Here is a 23,929-nt window from a genome sequence, read left to right as displayed (position 1 = left end):
ATCAAAATAATTGGTTTTTTTCTTTTTTTTTTTACATCACAAACATTAATGTCATCCTCACTCAGATCCCTCTTTCAAAAGGAATACTGTGGCCCGACAAAATGATATGTAGAAAACAAATGATAGTAGAAAAAGCTCGTCTGTTGGCTTGTAAGGTGACAGTGATACATGAGAAGTGAAGCAGTGCGAGCCGAGCCGAGCCGAGCCAGCAGTGGTTCTGCCACATTAAGGCTTTGCAGTAAACATCATAGTGGAGATGCTGCTGCGCCCTCCAACCTACACACAATTATGTCAACCTGTAGTAGCTAAGCCGGAACAGACAAAAAGACATGCAACACGCACGCACGCCGCCGCCCACGCCCACACCGCCCACACACACGCCCACACACGCGCCCACACACACGCCCACACGCCCACACACACACACACACACACACACACACACACACACACACACACACACACACACACACACACACACACACACACACACACACACACACACACACACACACACACACACACACCTTTGAGAGACTTGCCACTGCCTCTTCATTTTTTCGGTTTGGATTTTCTTTTCTTTTTTTTCCTGGCTAAGATTTCTTGGCAGCATTACATGGTGCGCCTCGTCTCCCCCTCCCCCCTCCCGGCCTGTGCCCTCCCCACCTCTCTGCCTCTGAATGGCCGAACGCTGGTGAGGCCAGGCCGGAGGGGAGCTGGGTGGCCTGGGGGTGCGGAGGAGGGGCTGGGGGCAGTTCAGTAGTCTATGATGGGGGCGAGCTCGGGGGACAGCTCCACCGTGACGTTCTTGTAGAGGCTGCTTAGGGAGATGTGGGGGCTGTAGTGGAGGTTGTTGAGGCCGTCCAGGTGTTGGCGCTCTTTGGAATACCTCAGCAGCTTGTACCTACAGAAAGAGAGGAATACCTCAGCAGTTAGTACCTACAGACACAGTGACACACTCCTCTCCTACAGGACACACACCTGTGGCTGCCTGACCTGTGTCTGTTTAAGGATTGCTAAAAAAATAAATAAAAAACTGTCCCAAGGGTTCAGCAACTTCAAGCTTTAGATTACTGCTACCATTTACGTCTTCAGTAGGAACCAAATGGGAATGGAGCTCACACATATACTTTCATCATTTTCCGAAAACATGACACACTTCATTCTCCACCACACATTCTGAATCAACTTCCATCCAACACATCCAGTACACTTTCCTCTTTCACCCCTCTATCTCTAAATCAAGTTCTTACCCAGATTACCTCTACCCCCCCAACCACCTGCTCCCTTGACCCTATCCCCTTCTCACCTCCTCCAGTCCATTGCTCCCGACCTCCTTCCTTTCCTCACCCATCTCATCAACGCTTCCTTGTCAACTGGCTGTTTCCCCAACGCTCTCAAAGAAGGGAGAGTGACCCCACTTGCCTGAGGTAAATAATTACAGACCCGTCTCCCTTCGTCGATTTCTTTCCTAAACTCTTGAATGTGCCATTTAAAATCAACTCTTCTTATCTTCACCAGAACAACCTTCTTGATCCCAACCAGTCTGGCCACTCAAATGAAACTGCCCTCCTTGCGGTCACCGAGCAGCTTCATGTCGCTAGAGCAGCGGTTCTCAAAGTGTGGGGCGCGCCCCACTGGTGGGGAATAGAGACGTGACAGGTGGGGCGCGCCAAACGGGAGGGAATTTTCCTTTATTTTTTTTTTTTTTGCCCAATGCATTCGTTCTAACTTCAGACTTTTAGAAGCTGGATATATCATTTGTTGCGTGTAAATATAAATGTGGATAACGTTAGTGATGGTGACATGCTTGCTACAGTTGCGTTTCTAGAGATGAATCAGCGAAAACACGTTTTATTTCTCTGATTCACGGCTTGGTTCTAGGCGCTCCCTCTCTTCAGTCTCTCTCTATCTCTCTCCACCATATAACGCTCTCTCTCTCCAGTCTCTCTCTATCTCGCTCCACCATATAACGCTACCATGCTTTCGGGCAGTTGTTGAGGCTCCTCCGATGAGGATTTTAAAATGAATGTCATATCGTCTGTAACATACGTGATGGTGGAATCTACACATCTCAGTTCTCCAGCGGCAGCCACCTGATGTAAACAAATTCAACCCAAGCGTTCTTTGGTGACGTGATTGATTCTGTTACTGTTGATCATCTGTTCGACAATCTGATTGGTCCGAACAGATCCTGTTCGGGCAATAATTGCTTCTCAACGGAGCAAGTCCAGACCGAACTTCCCGACCTCGAATTTTGTGGGCGGGGCTAAGTTCGGCTGGCATCCAGGCTACATAACCACTGAAAACTGTCAAAAAATCTAACCAGAAATTTGGTGATTGATCGTTGTTTTGGTACATTAAACCACATTAAGCTTTTTCATGTTAGGACTTATAAAGCCCATGAGAACCGTTGGGAGTCAACCCACAGCTGCTCCACTGCCCTGCTGAAAATGTTAAGCAGAAACGCCTCAGATGTCAGATAACGGCCATAATAATTGGACTTTGGGTTCGATTTTCTGACAGTTTTCAGTGGTTATGAGGAGCAATATGAGAGAGAAATTTGGTAATCATTGATCATTGTTTACGTACATTAAACCACGTTTTTATTCATTAGTAAGCTACAGGATAGCGTCTTTCAAACATGACCTGCGCGAAAGAGAAAAATAAAATAAAATGCGTCATTGTACCCAGCACTTCTGGAAATGTACTTCCAAATGCGTCTCTGTCCAGCACATTTCAAACCAAACTGACGCCCATGGATTTACCCATGACTCAATCTGGAAAATAATTCAATTTCGTATTTTTGACCCTCTGAACTTACCGTTGGATACGCCTCGGCATGATACGGGACAGCTTAGGACGCTCCAGGCTGCAGCCATACCCGCCTCCACTAGACTAGAGAGTGACTGCACGTGTGTGTATGTGTGACTATAAATGCAGCGCGTGTGAGAGCAAACCGTCCTTATAGCTTATTAGACCGATCACCCCCGAAATTGTGCAATGCAAAACAGGCTCATTGCAGCCACTAATGCAGGGAGAATAGACCTGTCTTGCCAAATGGATTTCTGTTCTTTTCTTTTTTTAACAGATTGCAAAGTGGCACTTTTATTTCTTTTCTATTTTTGAACTTGCTGTTATTTGATGTAGATAGTTAGTTGTATTTCGATACAACTTGTTACTTCAATAAATTGGAACATTTTAAGCTTGTTGCGTATTTCATTAGCATTGTGTTGGGGCGATGGGGGCAGGTGGGGCTTGAAAATTCCCCCTTGTCCAAAGTGGGGAATGACCGAAAAAGAAAAAACCACTGCGCTAGAGCAACCTCTCTCTCTTCCATCATCCTTCTGGACCTTTCTGCTACCTTTGACACAGTGAACCACCAGATCCTCATTTCGACACTTCAGGGTGTCTCAGGCTCTGTGCTCTCCTTGCTCACATCTTACCTGGCAGACCGCACCTACAAGGTAACTGAGGATCTATCTCAGAATCTTGCCCACTCACAACTGGGGTCCCTCAGGGTTCAGTCCTGGGTACCCTCCTCTTTTCTCTGTACACCAACTCTCTTGGGTTCTGTCATTCATTCGCATGGCTACCATTCGCCTACCACAGCTACGCAGACGACACCCAACTAATTCTCTCCTTTCTCGAGTCTGAAACGCAGGTACCAGCCATGTATCTCAGTCTGACTGACATTTCTTCTCGGATGTCCACACACCATCTGACATTCAACCTTGACAAGAGCAGGCTCCTTTTCCTTCCAGGGAAGGGCTCTCCTTCCTATAACAATTGACAATTCTGTTGTAGTCCCCACCAAGACTGCGAGAAACCTGGGTGTGACACTTGACGACCAACTCTCTTTTACTGCCAACATTGCTGCAACTACCCAATCGTGTAGATACATGCTGCATAACATCACAAGGATTTGTCCCCTTCTAACGCAGAAAGCGGCTCAGGTTCTGGTTCAGGCTCTAGTCATTACGTCTAGACTATTGCAACTCCTGGCTGGCCTGCCAGCATGTGTCATCAAAAGAAACAAAGAAATCTTCATTATTAAAAATAACTCAACTGTCATTCATCCTGTCATTACACTATCTTTGAATGACCAATAAATACAATCATACAAATGTATGAAACAACCTTTAATATATCCTTTTTACTATTGCTTTAAAATGTTACTAACTAACGTTACACTAACATTTACCTATTCAATGACAATCTTTTAGTACTTAGTCCAACAAAAACAGAATATATTATATCATCCTTTGATCCAGTTCAAATCTTGGTCAGTCCGCTGTGTCGGGTTGCTGAGCCAGCAGCTCATCAATGTGTGTGGCCACGGCGCAGTGCATTCTGGGAGATGGACTCCACCGGGCTGTGTAGGCTTCCAAACGGCTGCTAATGTGATGCCATGAACCTTGTTAGTAATCCCTTCAGCTTTGTCGCTGTCTGTGGGGAATGTTTTCGCTTTCTCAAACGCTGTGTTTATCAAAGACTGCGTGGGCCGACATTTCCTTTTACTGTAAACAACCCACACGCGTGCATGCCACCCTTTGGCCTCTGACATCATGCCAGCGTCGTGGTCCAGTCACTGGCTTCTTCTCAGTAGCAGACTGTCGTCCGAGTCCGACCGCAATAATAAAAAAAACCCACTAACAACATTAACCACTGCCATTGGTGAATGGCATCTAATTTGCAGATAGGCTGATGGCAGTCAACGAGGAAACAGATACCGATGTTCTTCCAATAAATCGATACATCCCTTCTTCTATTCATTCATTTAAAGGAGTTAAATGACTTTTTGCAACATGGAGCTAAGCATAGTACAAATGAAAGAATATTTTTTTTCATTGCTTCTTCTTTAGAATAGAGACTTTATTGTAGATCTGAGACAAAAAGCCGTTTTACCTCCCGAGGAACTGCACCTCCCCTCTGTGGTGGTGAGGAATGGACTTGTACTTGCCGATCTCTCCGTCCGGTCGCGTGACATTCAGACCGGCATAGTGAACCCTGAGGAGAGACCAGGCTGCATTACTTCCTCCACCCATCTGTTTAACTGTAAACACTGTTCACAGTCTACTAACAACCTGCTGACAGAAGCATGAGCACCGTCTCCTCCCAGGCATGCTCGCTTAACATTTGTTCACAGTCAGCTGACAGTGTTCTGGACATCAAGCTAAGAACATGTTGATTACACACAAACAACATCACACGCCATGTGAATGTGAATCCACTGTACAGCCCTCTTTAGTGGACTAACCTGTTCCACAAGTCGTCATCCTCTCCTCCCCAGCCCCAGAATGCATTGGGAAAGCCGTTAATCTTGCGAAACTGCTCCACAGTGAGTCCACTCACCCCGCCAAAGAACTCGCTGTATGGAAGACTGGAAGCAACCACAAACACCGGTTACACGTAGATCATGCATCGGAGTGCCACAGAAGAAGATCTGTACTTGTTTCAACATTAGCTCCACAGCTTTAGCCGTTTATATTTGACATGTTCTCAAAAGAGTATCTGCATTTTCATGACACACTCACATGTACATGTATTTGTCCAGCTTGGCAGCAAAGTGGCGTGGCATCTGACCACAGCCGTAGTAGTTTCGGTCGTTCTCTGGGATGTGGTCAACATCGTGGAAGATCAGGCAGTCCCAGTCCAAGTCCTTCATGGCCTCCAGGAAGCCCACGTTAAACAGCATAGCTCTGTTGAAGGGCTGGCTCCCGCTCTGCGCACACACACACACACACACACACACACACACACACACACACACACACACACACACACACACACACACACACACACACACACACACACACACACACACACACACACACACACACACGAAGCCTTGATATCATGGACGCCCTTCACTACCCAAAAAGACTTTAGAACAGTGTTGCAAAAACACACAACACCACTTACACCATTACACACACGTACCTGTTCGATGACGTAGAAGGCAAACTGCAGCCGCTGTCTCTGCAGCATGGGGATGAGGTGTTGGAATAGGATTGGGAGATGTTCATGCCGGTTTCTAAATGGAATCAGGATGGCCACCTGAAGACAAATATTACAGTAACAATCCACCCATACATACTACGTCTACTAGCTGTGCCTTTTCTCCCCAGAATAATCCATTCTGCATCACAGACATTATGCTCTATATAATTAGAAGACTTGTGAAATGCATGCAGCCACCTTCCAGCGAGGTCTGCAGTCCTTTGGTTTCCAATGGCCTCCAAACTCCATGTCAAAGAACTTGGAGAACTGGAGTTCTATCTCCTCCATAGGGATCTCTGTCATGTTCACTTCCATAAGGCCCTCTGTGAACACATGATTCCAGCGAGACATCAGCATCACACAACTAAAGAATCACTGCACAGGAAAACACAAGGCTGGCACTAGAAAAGACACAGCCTCTCGGTTATTGGCTCCTGCAGGTTTGATGATTTCATGATGTTAGGAAGATAAATCCTCTATCAGTTTCTGGTGTTCAGAGTGAAGATCCACAAAGAATTGGATTGTGGCTTTCATGCCTCTATTAACTTAAAAAATGGACTACAAATTACATCCATTCTGCATAACACTTTGACTAAACAAACAGCATTTTTTAAGTTACAAAAGAGATTTATGCCTACATTTATTTACACCTACACTCACCTAAAGGATTATTAGGAACACCCTACTAATACCGTGTTTGACCCCCTTTCGCCTTCAGAACTGCCTTAATTGTTCGTGGCATTGATTCAACAAGGTGCTGGAAGCATTCTGTAGAAATGTCGGCCCATATTGATTGGATAGCATCTTGCAGTTGATGGTGATTTGTGGGATGCACATCCAGGGCACGAAGCTCCCGTTCCACCACATCCCAAAGATGTTCTATTGGGTTCAGATCTGGTGACTGTGGGGGGCATTTTAGTACAGTGAACTCATTGTCATGTTCAAGAAACCAATTTGAAATGATTCGAGCTTTGTGACATGGTGCATTATCCTGCTGGAAGTAGCCATCAGAGGATGGGGACATGGTGGTCATAAAGGGATGGACATGGTCAGAAACAACGCTCAGGTAGGCTGTGGCATTTAAACGATGCCCAATTGGTACTAAGGTACTGGTGGCTCTCCATCGTGATGTCGGTCAGCCATCATGATGGAAAATGATATCGTCCATAATTTAATTTTCCATAGGCACAACCCTAGCACAGCTTCTTGTGCAGTAGAGGTCTCGTGGAAATATAAAATGATAAAATCACTGATTCCTTGAAGTCATTGACCCTAAAACAACCTGTTCCTAGTGGAAGGAATGCTCTACTCACTCATAGAAGGTAATCGCTGTGGGCAGGGGAGGTTCTGGGCGTAGGTGAAGTTCTCAGGGAGGTACGTGGTTGGCTGCACCAGGTATTCACTGGAGTTACTGCCGTCAGGATAGTCTGCAGAAGAAATCATATGCACTCAAGGTACTTACTTTTCTTAAGGCGTGCACATTTCCTGTTGGTTTTCCTTAAAGGATTGTGAACTGCTACTGCAGCACCATTACTTCCAAAATACTACCACAATACACATTCTGTTTACTAATCTGATATCATTTTAAAAGGCTAACCGAGAAAACATTGGAGCATTGGAGAATGAGGCTATATTCACACTGTGTCAGGCCTTCACACACACACACTGTGTCAACTCCCAATGTTGATTGTCATGAATCAGTATTGTGTGTTTTGGTTAAAAAGAGAGGGCAATGATAACTTTTGTAATAGACTTTTGGTATATAGTTCTAAAATCATGCGGCATAGTTAATTAACAGAAGACATGCTCATCAGGCAGATATTTTCATAAAAGTGTTTTATCAGCCTTCAAGTGTGTTTCCTCTTCATGTTCACATTGTAGTAACTTGATTATGTCTCAGACATTTTGAAATGTTGGTATAATTTCCAACAGGCACTGTGCAGTTAGCTAGTTCGCTTTAGCACATCCCCCGCGGTCCCTCCGCCCTCTCCCCACCGCTAGGAGACTACTTTGCAGAAGGAGAATGTACAGCAGCTCTGGATGCAGTCCTTCAGTTGGTGGCTGTTGCAACTCCAGTTCAGCCAGCACAAACCCCAGAGCTGGGGGACCCAGCGGGCCGGTGCTGACTCAGAGTGGGAGGTCTGGGATCAGAAACGTCGCTGGGTCGTGTGCTGGCTGGGTTCGAGTTGCTGCAGCCGCAACTGAAGGTCCGTGTCCGGGCCGCCACTGCAAGACGTATATAACAAAAACATAGCATGTGTGACGTTATCTTCCCTGCCACTCATCCTCATCCCCTGCCCTGTCACGCTCTACTGCTCTACTGCCTACTGCCTCTACTGCCTTAAGGTAATAGCATACAACAAAAGGTTTCTCAGCTGTTTTTTTGTAGCATTAGTTGTCCTTAATAACATACTAAAAGTTTACCAAAGTTTGACCACTAGAAAGGTGTAATTTTCAAGATGACACCCTTAAAATATCCCAAGTCCTTCAATATTTGACCTGGCCAAGTAATCTTGGTGACTAACCCCATGTTGTCTGGGTCTATGAATCCATTGGACTTGTCTAATTTGCACTGACATGATTACATACTTATGGAATACATGATTTTGTCGGATTACTGTAAGGTTTTATCTTTGATTGGGGTGAACCAGAGATGTAAACGGTTTAGCCTATGTCATGCAACTCCTACTCAGTATGTGTTTTTGGACACATACCCTTATTTTGCTAAAACCCAGACTTGACATTCAATGTAAAAGTTATTTAACCAGTACTGGGCAGGCCTTAGCTCTGACCTTGTCATCGAGCAGACATTGATGCGATCCTTGAAAAGCAGTGGAGGCTTGACCCATGGAAGTGGAATGACTGAAGAAATGCGAGCATTGTGGACCATGTCTACACCCATCACATCTGAATACAACAACGCCTTGCAGGAATTCAATGACCTCACCTACACGACCAGCACCGAGAATCCTCAGAAGCAAGGATGAAAAGAGATCGCTCTGATCTAGAAAAGATCAAGGAAAAGCTTAGAATTTGCACACCATTCTCTCCAGACCCATCTCTGAGAAACATTGTAACTGGTGTTGTTGCCAAAGAGGAGGTGAATGTGCATGAGTTTGAGACTGTTGTCAATGAGATCATTGAAAAGATGATTGGAAAACCCGTTTTTGAAATATCCTTCAAATGGAAAGACCGGGCAAAAACCCTTGCAGATGACTCCACCATCAAAGTTGCCAAAGATCGAACCATTGATCCTGCTTTGCTGTTCCAAAGGTTCCTGATCATGTTGTAAAACTGGACAGTTTTCACTGGAAGATGTAATGAGCTATGAGCTCTGCTCATTTCCTGCAGCCCTGTTTGAAGGCAAGGAAATCTTCTGTAAAGCCAACAAGCCCCAACTAGTGCAGGCAGTCACTGAGTTCTCAAGAAAGAAATCTAACAAAACATCTTCCAGTGAAAACTGTCCTGGATTAAATCCAGGAAAGTTTTCACTGGAAGATGTAGTAATGAGCTATGAGCGGTGCTCATTTCCTGTAGCCCTGTTCGAAGGCAAGGAAATCTTCCGTAAAGCCAACAAGCCCCAACTAGCGCAGCCAATCACTGAGTTCTCAAGCAAGAAATCTAACAAAACTGTCCTGGATTGTTGTAATTACACAGTTAGGGTCATATGCAGACTTTACCATACGCCATTATGGTAGAGCAACAGTCGTTTTTGATGGTTCTAGCCAGTGGTGGAATGTAACAAAGTACAAATACTTTGTACTTAAGTACATTTTTCATGTATCTGTACTTTACTTAAGTACAATCAATAGTGCATACTTTTGACTTTTACTTTGTTACATTTTCCAGCAATCATCTATACTTTCTACTCCACATTTCTACAATGTTTCGTTACATTTTCTGATCAGTTTTTCCCCTCCCCGTCTTCCTGACTCTCACATGTTTGTCTCACTAGTGGTATTACCATTTAAAATGGTAATATGCAAATAAGATTAAGAGAATAAATCGTTATGCAAGTACTTTTACTTTTAATACTTAAAGTACATTTCAAATCAGGTACTTTTTATTTTTACTTAAGTAGGATTGTCATTGTGGTACTTCTACTTTTAATAAAGTAAATATGTCTCTGGTTATTTGTACTTTTACTTAAGTACTGAGATTCAGTACTTCCTCCACCACTGGTTATAGTGAAGGTCCTTCCATCACAGACAATACGCATCAGAGACGTGGTGAAAACACTCATCCCATTATTAACTTCATGCAGAGACTGAGTTTGTGGGAAGAAAGGACGATTTCCTTTCCAGATCCTGCAACAAACAAGGACTTATCAATCTTATGACCGAGGAGCTGGAGAAGAAGGGCTGCACTGCTATCAATGCATCAGGTGATGCAGACATTGTAAAAGCTGCAGTCAAGGCCTCAGAACCTCAGCCCACAGCCTTGATAGGGGAGGATACAGACTTACCCATTCTTTGCCTCTACAGGATGTGATACAACTTTACACACTTTTAGTGTTGGCAAACAGACTTGTGAATGGTGAATCAACCATCCAGTCCTGTGCAAATGTGTTTCTGCTCCCACATCAAGCAAGGAATGTCATAGAGGACCATGGGACCAAGGCAAAGGCAGTGTTGTTTGGCAGAAAGAGTACCGATTCACTTGTCTCTTTGCGCTACAACCTTTTTAGCAAGAAAATCGTTACCGCCAAATCATTTGTTATCCCATAACGCAGGGGTGGGCAATTCATTTTCCCAAGGGGCCACATGAGAAACAGGGACTGTTGTGGAGGGCCAGACCAATAGGCTAAACTCAATTATGCTCAATATTAATTTTATGTTAGGCGGCACATAAAAAAAGAACGCGCCGCTTCTCAAACGCCTCTTTTTTCTCTGGACATATTAGCGCAGCAGAGTCCACCAAACAGTCTTTAATAAACTCCCCTTCAGAGAACGGCTTACTGTTTTTGGCGATTTTGTGGGATATCACAAAGCTGGTCTTGACGCTTTGTAAAAAAAAGCCTTGTTGCTTTTGCTTCAGATGTCCGTGGCATCAATCAAGTTGTTGCATTTCTCTGCGTGTTTAGTAGTGAAGTGGCGATTAAAATTATAATCCTTTAACACCGTGATCTGTTCTCCACAAACCAATCACACGCCTTTACCTTGGACTTCAGTAAATAAATACTTAGAAGTCCATGTTTGGTTAAAAACTCCGCACTCTGTATCGACCTCTTTCTTTCTTTGCCATGAGCTGACATTTTTGAGGGATAACCGCTCAGTCACGTCCATGCTAACGTCTCTCCTGAGCTCAGTTCGCGGCTCGCCGACACAGGGGTCCGACACATTGCAGTTCTTCTTCTACTTCGTTTTAATTGCGACTTGCAACCAGAGAAGAAGAAGCTGCACACGTTTGCACAAAAAAAAGCAACAACAAAAAACAGTCGCATTCAAAATAAAAGCAATGCAGCTGTATTCCATGCATGGTGTACACTTATTTACGTTTGATTGCTAACTTCCCATTGACCTCACGCGGGCCGGTTAGGGCCGCCCAAAGGGCCGGGGGCTGTACAAGGCCCAGGTCTGCCATAATGTCTGCCTCCAATTGAGTCCTCAACCATACCACTGCCAAAAAGTTTACTTCCAGATCATGGTGTGGATTGGAAAGGAGGGTGACATGAACACAGTGGTTTGGGGATGGAAACTGGTGGACAACCGGTTCCTGCCAGTTATGACCAGTAAGACTGCTGCCCCAGAAAGCCTCCTGCAGATGATCCACTGTAATTGCACAACTGCCTGCCCAACGGTGCAGTTGCAGGGCATATGGACTACCACGCATGGTGCTTGTGGACCATGTCAAGTTGGGAATTGTGAGAATCACTTTAAATCAACCTCTATGGGAGGAAGAGTGTGACGACTAATGGTAAATCACAGTGCAAAAAAGTATAAAAAATAAATCAGAATAAGAGGAAACAACTGAAGAAAATAGAAAAGGATATGTATAAATAAGAAAAGTATTAAAAAAGTATAAAAACCAAAAGGCAAAAAAAAAAGAAACGCATTATAAAAAAATATATTTTTTAAAATCTATAAAAAAATAAAAACACAAAAAATAAAAAGGGGTTAGCGGTACTGAGCCTTCACGTGGCAGCCCTGTTTTGGCTAATTTTACAGTACCACATAGTTCTAATGAATTTATTCAAATGATATGAGAAAGGAGAAATATGCAATTATTTAAGGGAAATTGTATAATTAAATTGTATCTAATTGTATTCACCCTTTTTTTCCACATAAATATGCTTGTAACCAATTTCTTTAATATATAATTGTACTTGTAATCACTTATCTATCATGCAAATTTGCTAATTACAATATTACAGGGCCAAAACATGTATCAGGCACCAGTATTCCTGGTCTAGGAGGAATACAAAAGGAGTAATGGTCATTTTAAGGACCTGACGGCCGCCATTTAGAAAATGGGGCCTTTCTTGGAGTCAAACTTTGGTAAACTTTTAGTATGTTTTTAAGTACATCTGATACTACTGTAAACCACTGAGAAATCTTTTGTTAGAATTGTTTTGGGGTCAAGCCATATTTGCAGCTGACTGTAAGCTAAGCTAGGCTAGCAGTTCAAACAGCTTTGTTGTTAAGGTTTGAATTAGGGATGTATAAAAAAAGAGAGTTGGAGGCCAGTTAAAGTTGCTCGGTGGCACATGAAGCTCAAAAAGTTTGACTTTGTGTGTAAAATGACTGGTCCTATAGAGCGTTTCCTTTAACCCCGCCTCCCAGGGGCGCAGTCTCAGGCTCATTTTACAGAGCTTACAAGAGCTATTGTACAGGGTACATAGTGTTTGTACAGGGAAGTCAACGTTCCTCGAAAAACGTTATCCAATGATTTACAGACTCTTTTGGAAAAAAAACTCTTATTGGGCCCAATGGCATCACATGACGGACCCGGAGGTTGTAATTACACTGTTAGGGTGCGCAATCACAAAAGGCTTGTATCACATGGATGTGCCGAAAGTTTTGTTGTCATTACTTAGAATTCCTCATGCGGGAGTCAGAAACTACGCAGTATAGCTTTAAGAATCTAGAAGAGCGCTCTATAAATTGAAATATAGTACTGTGGTCACTGTTAATGTGGCTGCCATTGCTGCTAAACTTTAAGTCTTACCATCTCCACACAGCGTTGGTCATGGCTGGACATTTGAAAGGAAAGTAGAAACGGTGAATGTGAAAAGGTGTTGAAAGCCACTTGCCAACACAGTCTGATTGCTGGTTGTTACTCTCATCTACAATGCATATTGGTACATGCAGTCAGTGTGGGCCAGGCTCTCAATGTTCTTTCCTCTTCATATACTGGGTGTAGAATCTTTGTATTGAGCTGAGAAAGGTGTCTGTGTGTATCACTCACCCGTCCCGTTGAGTGTACTGTTCTTGTTGGTGTACAACCGGATCATCTGGCCGATGGTCCTCACATTGTCCCTCAACATGATGCCCTGAGCCTGCACCATGAAGAAGTACGTGTTGGCTGACAAGAAGACAGGAGAAAGAAGTTAAGACTTATACTAAATTCAGTCACAACAACACATTGGATTCTCAAGCTGCAACTAAAACACAGTGAAAGTAATATAATACCACTACAGAACTGGACACTGGAACAACATTAATCCACAGTTAACACAATAAACATAATTAACAACAATAAAAATTAATACTGTCTTCCACATTTGAACTATTGGGCGTACAGTGAAGCTGTAGCATCCCAGCTGTCTAGAATGGTCGGCCGTCGGGTTGGCGTGTCAGAGCCATAAAACAACACTAGAGAACTGTTCCCGCTTCGGTTCCCCTACAGGTTGGATGCGGAATTGTCCCATTATGCCTCATTGGAACTACAGATCCGCTACCCAATCTGGCAAACTTGCATAGTGCGGTTATAGCCGGTAGAGAGCCGCAAAGTGAATGCAGAAGTGCCGTTCACCCTGTTACGAGTTGATGAACCACATAAACGATTTTGGAAACATTATTTTAAAAAGGTACAAAAAGTTCCCTAGAGTTGCTTTAAGGAAGAGGGCTGCATATGTGATCGGTTTCAACACTTATTTTATCGCTCAAGCTTTAGTTAATCAGTCCACTGTGAGCTTGAGGAACACTCACCAATCTGCCAATACGTTTTCTCCTTATTTCATCATTCATTAGATAGGCCTATTTAAAAAAAAAAACATTCAAGTATAAAATAACAAAATGATTTGAGTTGGGAAACACATTTAATTCCTTAAAAGCATTTAGCTGGATATTGATAATTTTACCCATGCAGTTGGTCTAAATCAGAGTTGACGATGTGCGGTGGGTGACCGGTTTGTCCCAAGGCGGACAGGTGTGGAGACATGTCCGACTGGGGACCCTGCTGCTCTTACATTGTGGGACTTGTAAGGTACTTCAGACCACTGAGAAAGTCACACCTCACCTATAAACAACGTCAAGTTCTTTTTCCGTTTACGCTTATGTTTTACAACATAATCAAAAATTGTCTTGAAGTCAAAAAGGCCCCACTGGGAAGACTGAAGAGGCCTTTTTCACAGGAGACAGTTTGACTTGTCACAGCAGGAAACACACAGGTATAAATAATGAAATTAATGATTGCTGAATTCCATTTAGCTTCTCCGAGTTCAGGTTCCTGGTGTCGTGCATGCTTGCTCACTGGAACACTTTTAATAGCACAGAGCCATTGGCTGTCCAAGGCTGCGTTTCATTATTGATTCAACAACACGCCCTTGTTCACTTGCCTTCGATCACTTTCCCAAAAAAAAAAAATACACTTCCAAAAGTGTCATTCCGTTTGTCTGAAAAACCTGAAAACCAAGTAAACTTGGCAAGATGGACCCTCTGAGGGCTGAGTGGGCAAATGAACAACAATGGTCACTCCAGAGGTGGATATCACCCACAACGCTTTTGCAGTTATGCATTTGGTGCAAGAAAATTCCTCCATGGTTAGGTGGCAGTAATGTAAAACCGCAAAATCTCTGGTCCCTGGTCCTGCCCTGGAATATGTTCTGGTGTCAGCCGGGGATGATCTGGCCCTAAACTTACCCCTGGTCCTAGATATATGTTTAATCTCCCAGGTACACGCACAGTACGTAGGCAAGTATGTGAACAATCAATCACACATCTGTTCAAAATGAGCACCACGTGGATTCATCAACACAGGGAGGCTGCTGATGTTTCAATAGCCGAGGTCGAGGCCGTAGATTCTAACTGGCACAGTTAGAATCTGAGAGGGGAAAGGTGCCAATAAAATGAAAATAAAAATAAACATCGTTTAGCTCTCATTAAATTAGCAAACAAAAAATACATCCCTAATGACGACTTATTTCATTTTATTTTGTTAACCTATCTAACCTCGTTCAGATGAAGGTATGTGCCACATAAGAATGGGTGTACGTATACGACAGGTTCCTACATGAGGACCAGATAAAGCCCAGATTAGGCTCGATGGAGAGGAGCTGCTCCTCGCCTGTAAAGTGGACGAGAGTAGGTGACAAAAAGCCGTGGTCAAGTCCGACAGTTTCCAGCAGCCTTCAGGCTGAACAGGAAGTCACAGAAACACTTACATCCTGTTCGGTCCGATCGCGATTTATTAAAATGTTATCAGACCCATATATCAGCTTGTACACAGTCTCCAGTTGTTTTTAAGAGTAGCTGTCAAAATGCTCTACAGGCGATCTGTTGCTGATGTTAATAACAGACTCTAGATGATCTGTTACTGATGTTAATAACACACTGTAGATGATCTGTTGCTGATGTTAATAACAGACTGGAGATGATCTGTTACTCATGTTAATAACAGACTGTAGATGATCGGTTACTCATCTTAATAACAGACTGTAGATGATGGGTTACTCATGTTAATAACAGACTCTAGATGATCTGTTACTCATGTTAATAACAGACTCTAGATGATCTGTTACTCATGTTAATAACAGACTCTAGATGATGGGTTACTCATGTTAATAACAGACTCTAGATGATCGGGTTACTCATGTTAATAACACACTGTAGATGATCTGTTACTCATGTTAATAACACACTGTAGATGATCTGTTACTCATGTTAATAACACACTGTAGTAGGGAGCATGATATATCAACTCAATATAGTTATCGCAATATTATATCGACAGGGGTTGCAATATTTTGTTTATATAGTGGAGCGCTGCGTCCCGTCTGTTGGCTGTGTGGCTTAGTTGTGTTTGATTTAGAGCCCTTTTGAAACGCTATAACGATCATTTCATTGGCCAGTTACCGTGCCACTTCCACATTAGTACACACACGCTAATGGAGCGTACCACGTGTGTGCATATTTCAACAGAGTGACAGTGTGAAGAAGAAGAAAAAGGAAGTGAAGAAATAGAGACAAAAACCGAAACAAATCAGAGAAGCAAAATAAAAGTTGTGTCCTGTTCTCTTTATTTATATATTTTATACTGTCCAACCAGTGAAACATGTCCTGTTCTGTAGACATGGTCCTTATTTATATATATTCAGGTTGGACCAGTCCAATATGACTGTCAGTTGAAATAAACCTTGTGTAAGAAAACTTGTTTTATTTGTTATGAATCTTTTTGATGTGTTTCCCCATAACTTTTGTAATTTTATATACGTATTAATATTGATATCGCAATATCACATTTTGTCAATATCGTGCAACCCTAGACTGTTGATTCTGTTGCTGATGTTAATAACAGACTGGAGATGATCTGTAATCTGAACAGATTGAGTCTCTCTGATTTCTAAAAGTCACTACCAGCCACACAACTTGTGTTCTGTACAGAATAAGCCTTTAAATCAGACAAATAGTTAAAATCCCTCCCAATTCAAAATCAATAAAAGGCTTATATAAAACGTCATCATGTTAAGTCGATTCTGAACCAATCAGCTGTTAGATCAGCTGAGAGCCAGGCGTTTCCCAGCATGCCCTGGGTCCTCCTGGGTCTCGCAGTCGGTGGAGAGCAACTGCGCTGCCTGCCTCTCAGAACTGCGGCCGCCTCGATCTTGTGAGGTTATCGTCGCCCACGCGTGCATGACGTCAGAGCAAGTCGGGATCAAGTCGGACACAAATCTACCCAGCATGCAATTGGGCGGCGATCACCGGAGATCAATTCTGCACAGACCTGGCTCATCTCCAACGAGCCAGGATCAGGGCGGAGCTTCAGGTATCCCTCCCCCCCCTCCCCCTACTATTTTACTTTTCAACTAGTGTTTGAGTTTGGGGGATTTCACTTCCTGACTACCAAGTTCAAAATATGTCAGTGGGCAATAGGTACAAAAACATTTTTTACATCATATTGGTGATTTAGTGAATTTAATAATGTGATATAGCTAATATTCTGAAAAATCAATTGAAAAAAAGAAAAGAAAAAGTAAAGCATGTTTGCTTTGGCTAATAGAACTAACAAAAGACAAATCAATGTACATCATATATTTTAATATTAGTATAAAGCTGCCCTGCTCGTTGATATGCAACAATAACTACAATGTCTAAGGTCTAACCCATCCACAGTATTTAAAGGGATAGTTACCACAGTACAAACACTATATCTGAGGGTTAACACATTCACATCGTTCTACAGCGTACATATATACGTACTAGAGGTGAGAATCTTCACTGAACTACCGATTCGATTACGATTATCATGTCTTCGATTCAATTCAATATCTTGATGCATCAAATACATTTTTCTATTAAAGCCATGTAGGATATTTAATTCATAGCTTTTCCAGCTTCAAAAACAAAACATTCTGCAGTGCTCTAATACTAAATAAATTGGATACATAAAACTACAGCACTGAGCACATGGCACTTCCCGAATGTGCAAAACATAACAGAATATGTAAAACAGAAATGTTGTTAGGCCTACATTAAATTGTAAACAGATATAATCGATTATGAGCAGGCCGATTATCGATTCAGCATCGTCCATGTCCGTGATTCAATGCATCGGTTATTTGATTCATTTCAACACCTCTAATACATACATATCTCGTCATTACACAACCCTGGTGGTTTCTGGGTGCGTGTGAATGAGTAAACAGGGCGTGTTTGGGGATGATAAGCATCTTATCACAGAGCAGCAGCCAGCCGTGGTTGGTGAGCAGGAGACGCCGTCACACCGCATTGTCTGATTTACGCACACATGACTGGCCACCGCAGAATGACAAATTGTTGAATTTCTACAAACGTTGACTCGGTCTCAACTTTCCGGTGCAGGTGGCTGTGTTTTTTTATGTCTCACCCCACCGCAGCCTAAACCCACTACCCCCATTCAACAATGAATAGGCAGACCTGCGTTTTTTTGCCGTACTCTCTGACGGCCGACGCAGTCAGTGTGAATGCAGCGTAAGGAAATCAGGCTGGAGCTCAGATAATAGGGCTGGGCGATATGGAGAAAATCAAATCACGATATTTTTGACAAAATACCTCGATATCGATACCACAACGATATTGTTGTGTTGACTATTGGTGCTTTTACAAAATATTTACACAAAGAGATTTTTGATAAATAATCATCATCAGTGATGTGGATATAATGACTAAGTGGGTAAAGGCAAATAATAGAACAGTTACAACAGTCTGGTAAGTTCAGAAAATACTGTAATGCAGCCTTTAAAACCAGGAAAAGACACATGCCTTATAACAATATTACGATATCCAAAATATAAGACGATATCTAGTCTCATATCACGATATCGATATAATATCAATATATTGCCCAGCTCTATCAGATAATGCTACTGACAACAACAGACTATTAGCTGGTGATAACAGTCAAAATGTAAACCAAAAACAGTGTCATCTTCAGTTCAGGATAAAAGGCCAAGTTTTTTTTTTTAAAGATAAATATTTCCCTTTATATCTGCTGCCAGGCTAACACACACATATCAGTATGTACTGTACTCTGGTTCCCAACTGCACACATGCTTGAAAAGTCACATTTGTCACAGCAAAGGCAGAACAAGCAAAGCATGAAATGACTGTCCTGAGTTCAGCTGGATGTTGACTAGAGCGTGGTGGAACACAGTCATCCAGACTGGCTGAGAATCACACACACAAGCTTGTCAGTCTGTACTATACAGAACTCAGGCAGCACCCGATTGCGGCATATGTGTCAGCAACATACAGTAGAGCCGTTTTCACAAGTCAACTCCGGACACTGCCCGAGGAATCACATCCCGACTGTTTACTGGAAGATTTACACACACATTACCTGCAACTATAACTAGCTACAGCAATCAACTTCCTGCAATTTTCAAACCACATGCAGCGTACGGCTGGGTGACACAACCCAAATGTCTTAGTAATGCGTTGGCCCATGCTTCAGTGCCAGTCACAGAGTCTGTAGAAATATGGCTACATTTTCTCATGGAAACACATTCTTCTGAGCCTTTGCAATGGAAAACCCCTGACTTGTAAACATGGTCCTTTCCCAACTTTGAGAGTGCTATGGATGTGGCCTCTACAGATCAAGTGTCCGTGCTTAAACCACACATTAAGCTTACTATGAACGGCGTAGCTGTGCAAGAGTTCAAAAACAAAATAAGAAGAGATAATTGTGTCTGTGTGAGAGCTTTATTTCAGTAGAATGTGGAATATTTTTCCAAATAAGTGGAATTGGCAGTGAGTACATGTAATATAATACTTGATTACATTATATGTGTTTTCGCTGCTTCCACCTTTGGTAACAAACACCAACACAATACTGGGTAAATCCCCCCTAAATCTTAATCTAGAGGTCAAAACACATGAGTGCCTTAGATTTACTTTACAGACTCTATAGAAATGCAATCCAGTACTAAACAAAAAAACAGTGAAAACACACTATTCCAAACTAACTAACATAGAACACAAAACCACCTCAATTTCACCATTTCCTTCATCTACAATCACACACAGCTACCCTCCGGCTAACACAAGTCTTCATTTCCCAGAAATGCCTCTCTTCTCAAGCATGACCACTGCTGATTGCCAGTAAAAGCCTGCACTAGCCACACACACACACACACACACACACACACACACACACACACACACACACACACACACACACACACACACACACAACACACACACACACACACACACACACACACACACACACACACACACACACACACACACACACACACACACACACACACACACACACACACACACACACACACACACACACACACACACACACACACACACACACGGTTTGTGGCACCATCTTTGTGGGGACCCGTCATTGACATAATGCATTCCCTAGCTCCTTACCCTAACCATCACAACTAAATGCCTAACCTTTACCCTTAACCTCACCCTAACCCTAACCTAATTCTATCCCTAATCCTACAAGCAAGTCTTAACCCTCAAACAGCCCTTTAAACTTGTGGGGTCCAGCATTTTGGCCCCACAAAGCTGTCGGGACCCCACAAGTATACTGGACTCCCGGGTTTTGGACCCCACAAATATAGTTAAACAAGCCCACACAGACACACACACACACACACACACACACACACACACACACACACACACACACACACACACACACACAGATGATGGAAGCATCCACACTAACACACTTACGTATTCCTCAATATTGTCATAGACCAGGAGACACGTCTAAGTGGTCAAACATCAGGGCTGCATTGTGCTATTATTATAATTATACTGCTAATTAGAAATGGGGTCTAGTAGTCATCACATCACATGATTAAGTTTACCGACCTACAGCCAGCGTGTTGTTGACCAGAGTTCAGTGTCCCATAATCATCAAAATAGGGTTTCTTTTCTCCAATGAGACAAACTGTGCGGTAAACGCTGACTAATACAAACAAGGAATTCTCAACAACAGTCATGTGAATATGGTGGATGGTGAACACTGGGACATTTAGCCCACTCTAAAGCCGAGGCATGGAGCGGCTCAACCTGCCCGGGATACCGTGTTGGTCCTGGGTACAAACCCTGACATTAACAAACACTTTATTCATTCACATGTAAGCTGTGCAACGCCAGCTGAAGCGCATAGCATCCATAAAGCCAACACGAGGGGACAATGCGTCTGTCATATGTCCATCCGTTTGTCACTGAAAGACGCATTTTGCTTTTTTTTTTTTTTTTCCACCGCAAAATAGCGGCGGCTAGCTGGACATCATGGCTTGGGGGTGGACCTTTTAGCTGTGCGGTAGTTAGCCTATTAGCTTAAGCTAACGGGTTTAGCGTTCAGCTGGAGCTTGCAGGGCTGCAGAAGATAATCCAGACATAATCACATTAACTGTTACCTTGTGAAGCGTTTAGTGTAAACCGCTGTGGACTAACCTATTCCAGGAGCCACGTAAATGAAGTAGAGACAAGTGGTGGACATGGAGAAGAAGAATATGAAGGCCAGAAACGATCGGTTGGACATTCGCAGCAGCCGCCTCCAGTTCACCATCTTGGCTTAGGCCCGTCTCTCATTCGCCGATATAAATCCCATAAAATACTTCTTGGAATTAAAAAGTCCCCGAATTGTTGGACTGCAGTGTCAACGGTGTGGTCATGGGCAAATCTGCACCGTTAAAGCCCAGAGAAAGCAGCACGGAAAAGGCAAACGCTAGCGATGCTAGCTGGCCTGCTTTCCCCTGCCAAGAAACTTCCAGATGGAAAAAGCAGGCCTGTCGGGTTAATATCAGGCGACTAAAAGGCGCATGGAGCACCGCCGGCCGGCCATAGTGAAACCGTTATCCTACGGGCTAAGAGCTGGGCAGCAAGCTAATTAAGGGTACTCATGGTAGCCTTCCATGGTTGGTTACGGTGTCGCCAGCGAAGCTTTTATCGCCAGCACTGAAGGTTGGTCATTGAAGGAGGCAGGTACGCTCTGCCTTCACCCACACAGCTCTACTCTCGGCCGGCGCGATGTTTCCAGCTCAGGCGGCGCACTACTTCATCAAACCGCGCACTCGGGAGTCCAGTCATGCCACCGGGTGTCTCCGCACGACTGTGGCATTCAAAACACAAACGGCCAGGATAATCGATATGAGAAATAAACTAAGAGATGTCGAGCCTGCCTCCTTTTCATTTTCTGCTGGCACTGCAGAGACAGTTTTCCGGTGGGCGTAACCACCCTATGGTAACCACCCGTTCCCCTCGTCCTCGTCGCCATGGAAACCTGTCTTCCTGTAGCGCCCTTTTTTCTATTTAGAGACATTTAAATTGCAAATTTGCAGAACATTATTAATAATAATAATAATAATTCATGTATTTTACTGGAGGGGAAAAAGAAGTAGCCTAAGTGTGGCCCTCAGTTTCACTAAGGGCCACACTGGAAAAAGAGAATCACATCCAGGGCCAGGCATGTAGGCCTATAGTTTATTGGCATGCTTTTATTTCATCGAAAAAAGTAAAATATCTTAGACTCAATTACTGCTTGTCTCATATAGTCTTCTCACTTACAGTTTGGTCCACATAAAGCCCTGAAAAAGTGTGCAAAAACGTTCCAAAGCCATCCTAGAATTTAGCAAATCAAGCAAAACAATGATTACATTTTCTAAGTAGGCTACCACACAGCTGACTCACAACAACCTCTTTCACAGCCTGAATATGCAAACTCTCTTGTTCTGTGGGAATTTCTGAGTCTCAAAGTTGGCAAATTTGCCAAATTCTGCTTTGAGTGTTGCATAATTGCAAGTTGAAAAACAGCTTCCCATGTTTTGGGTTTGGCACACACCTAGGTGGGCAAAAATGTATTGTGAACCTAAATTGATATGCGGGCCGGATCAGAATTTGCAAGGGGCCGGATTTGGCCTCTAGGCCATGAGTTTGACACATGTGGCCTATAACATCTATAACAGTCAGAGAGACTCAGAAAGGAGCCCTAGTTAACATGCTTCTCTGGGTAGCATGTCCCCGCATAGACGAACATGCTGCAGATTGTTCATGCAGCTGTTTCTTATGTAGTTCTACTTAACCTAGCTATTGTTTACTTTTTCCCCTCGCTGTGTCGAAACTTCTGACTGGAGTTTGATTAACCAATCAGGTTGCTTGACACACAGGTCAGCAGATTTGGGATGTGGGGTGTGTGGGCGTCTGCATCCTTCGAGGCTCCACCTTGGCACCCTGAAACACATCTTTGCACCCACCACCCAATCAGGAGGTAGCAATCACACACTATAAACCACTAATGCCCCCGCTAGTGATGGGTAATACGGCTCTTTGGAGGGAGCTGGATCGTATGGCTCCGTTCCTTTCCGACAGTCGTTCAAAAAAGCGGCTCATTGTTCTTTATCCTCTTTTTAGGGGGTGCCAGTCTGTGTTTATCTGCAAACTTATCACTAAAATGCACTTTTGGTGCTCCTAAGATGACGCACCTGAAGGGAGTTTTCATCATCAATGATTATGCAACCTCTGGAGTGATGACGTTTAAACCTTAGCTCTGCCATGCCTCTCAATGGCCTCTTACAGTCATGTGAAAACATTAGGACACCCATGCTTGGGACATTTGATGCGGATGTGGCAGCCATCTATTTTACAGCGACAAACCAACTGGGCAAAGCCATCCTTCACCACCCGGACCTCTTCCTGGAAAGCTACCACCTCATCCGCTGTCCTGTGTGGACGACCCTGGGGGGACAGTTGGTAAGGCATACAGAAGACCCTGGATACAACCCTGTAAGCTGAGCTGCTGGCTAGCCAGAACAGGAACACAAGAGTCTCCAGGGTTTGGGCCCCATCTGTCTTCAGGGCCACCAGGAGCTGCTGCATGGCCTCCCTGCCCAGCCAGAAGTCTGGGCGGGTGTCCTCATCTTGAAAGTACCTCTGGAGCACAGGCACAGTTGCGTTGATGACAAACATCCATTGGCTACTTAATGGTGGCCTTTTGAAAATCAGGGAGGGGCGTCTGTTCCCTTTCCTGT

The 23,929-nt window shown here is 43.5% G+C and overlaps 1 protein-coding gene across 1 annotated transcript; it reads right to left on the bottom strand.

Moving 5' to 3' along the window:
- Positions 1–455: 455 nt before the first annotated feature.
- b4galt6 (UDP-Gal:betaGlcNAc beta 1,4- galactosyltransferase, polypeptide 6) lies at positions 456–22,119 on the bottom strand. Its single transcript, XM_039810151.1, has 9 exons — positions 21,357–22,119; positions 13,411–13,527; positions 7,317–7,430; positions 6,202–6,326; positions 5,944–6,060; positions 5,538–5,725; positions 5,261–5,383; positions 4,909–5,010; positions 456–904 (listed from the first exon to the last, which is right to left on the bottom strand). The coding sequence occupies exons 1-9, from the start codon at positions 21,469–21,471 to the stop codon at positions 757–759; spliced, it is 1,149 nt and encodes a 382-aa protein (XP_039666085.1). The 5' UTR covers positions 21,472–22,119; the 3' UTR covers positions 456–756.
- Positions 22,120–23,929: the final 1,810 nt, after the last annotated feature.

This window comes from Perca fluviatilis, chromosome 9 (genome assembly GCF_010015445.1).
Source record: "Perca fluviatilis chromosome 9, GENO_Pfluv_1.0, whole genome shotgun sequence".
Lineage (NCBI taxonomy): Eukaryota > Metazoa > Chordata > Actinopteri > Perciformes > Percidae > Perca > Perca fluviatilis.
The sequence above is the reverse complement of the archived record's forward strand: the minus strand, read 5'-3'. Positions and strand labels throughout refer to the sequence as shown.

Bases quoted from the DNA above. Each gene is read 5' to 3' on its own strand.
- b4galt6 (XM_039810151.1), bottom strand. From the start codon at position 21,471: ATGGTGAACTGGAGGCGGCTGCTGCGAATGTCCAACCGATCGTTTCTG. The intron at 13,528-21,356 runs GTTAGTCCACAG...TCTTCTTGTCAG, and splicing joins TTACGTGGCTCCTGGAATAG to CCAACACGTACTTCTTCATG. The intron at 7,431-13,410 runs GTGAGTGATACA...TTTCTTCTGCAG, and splicing joins CAGTACACTCAACGGGACGG to ACTATCCTGACGGCAGTAAC.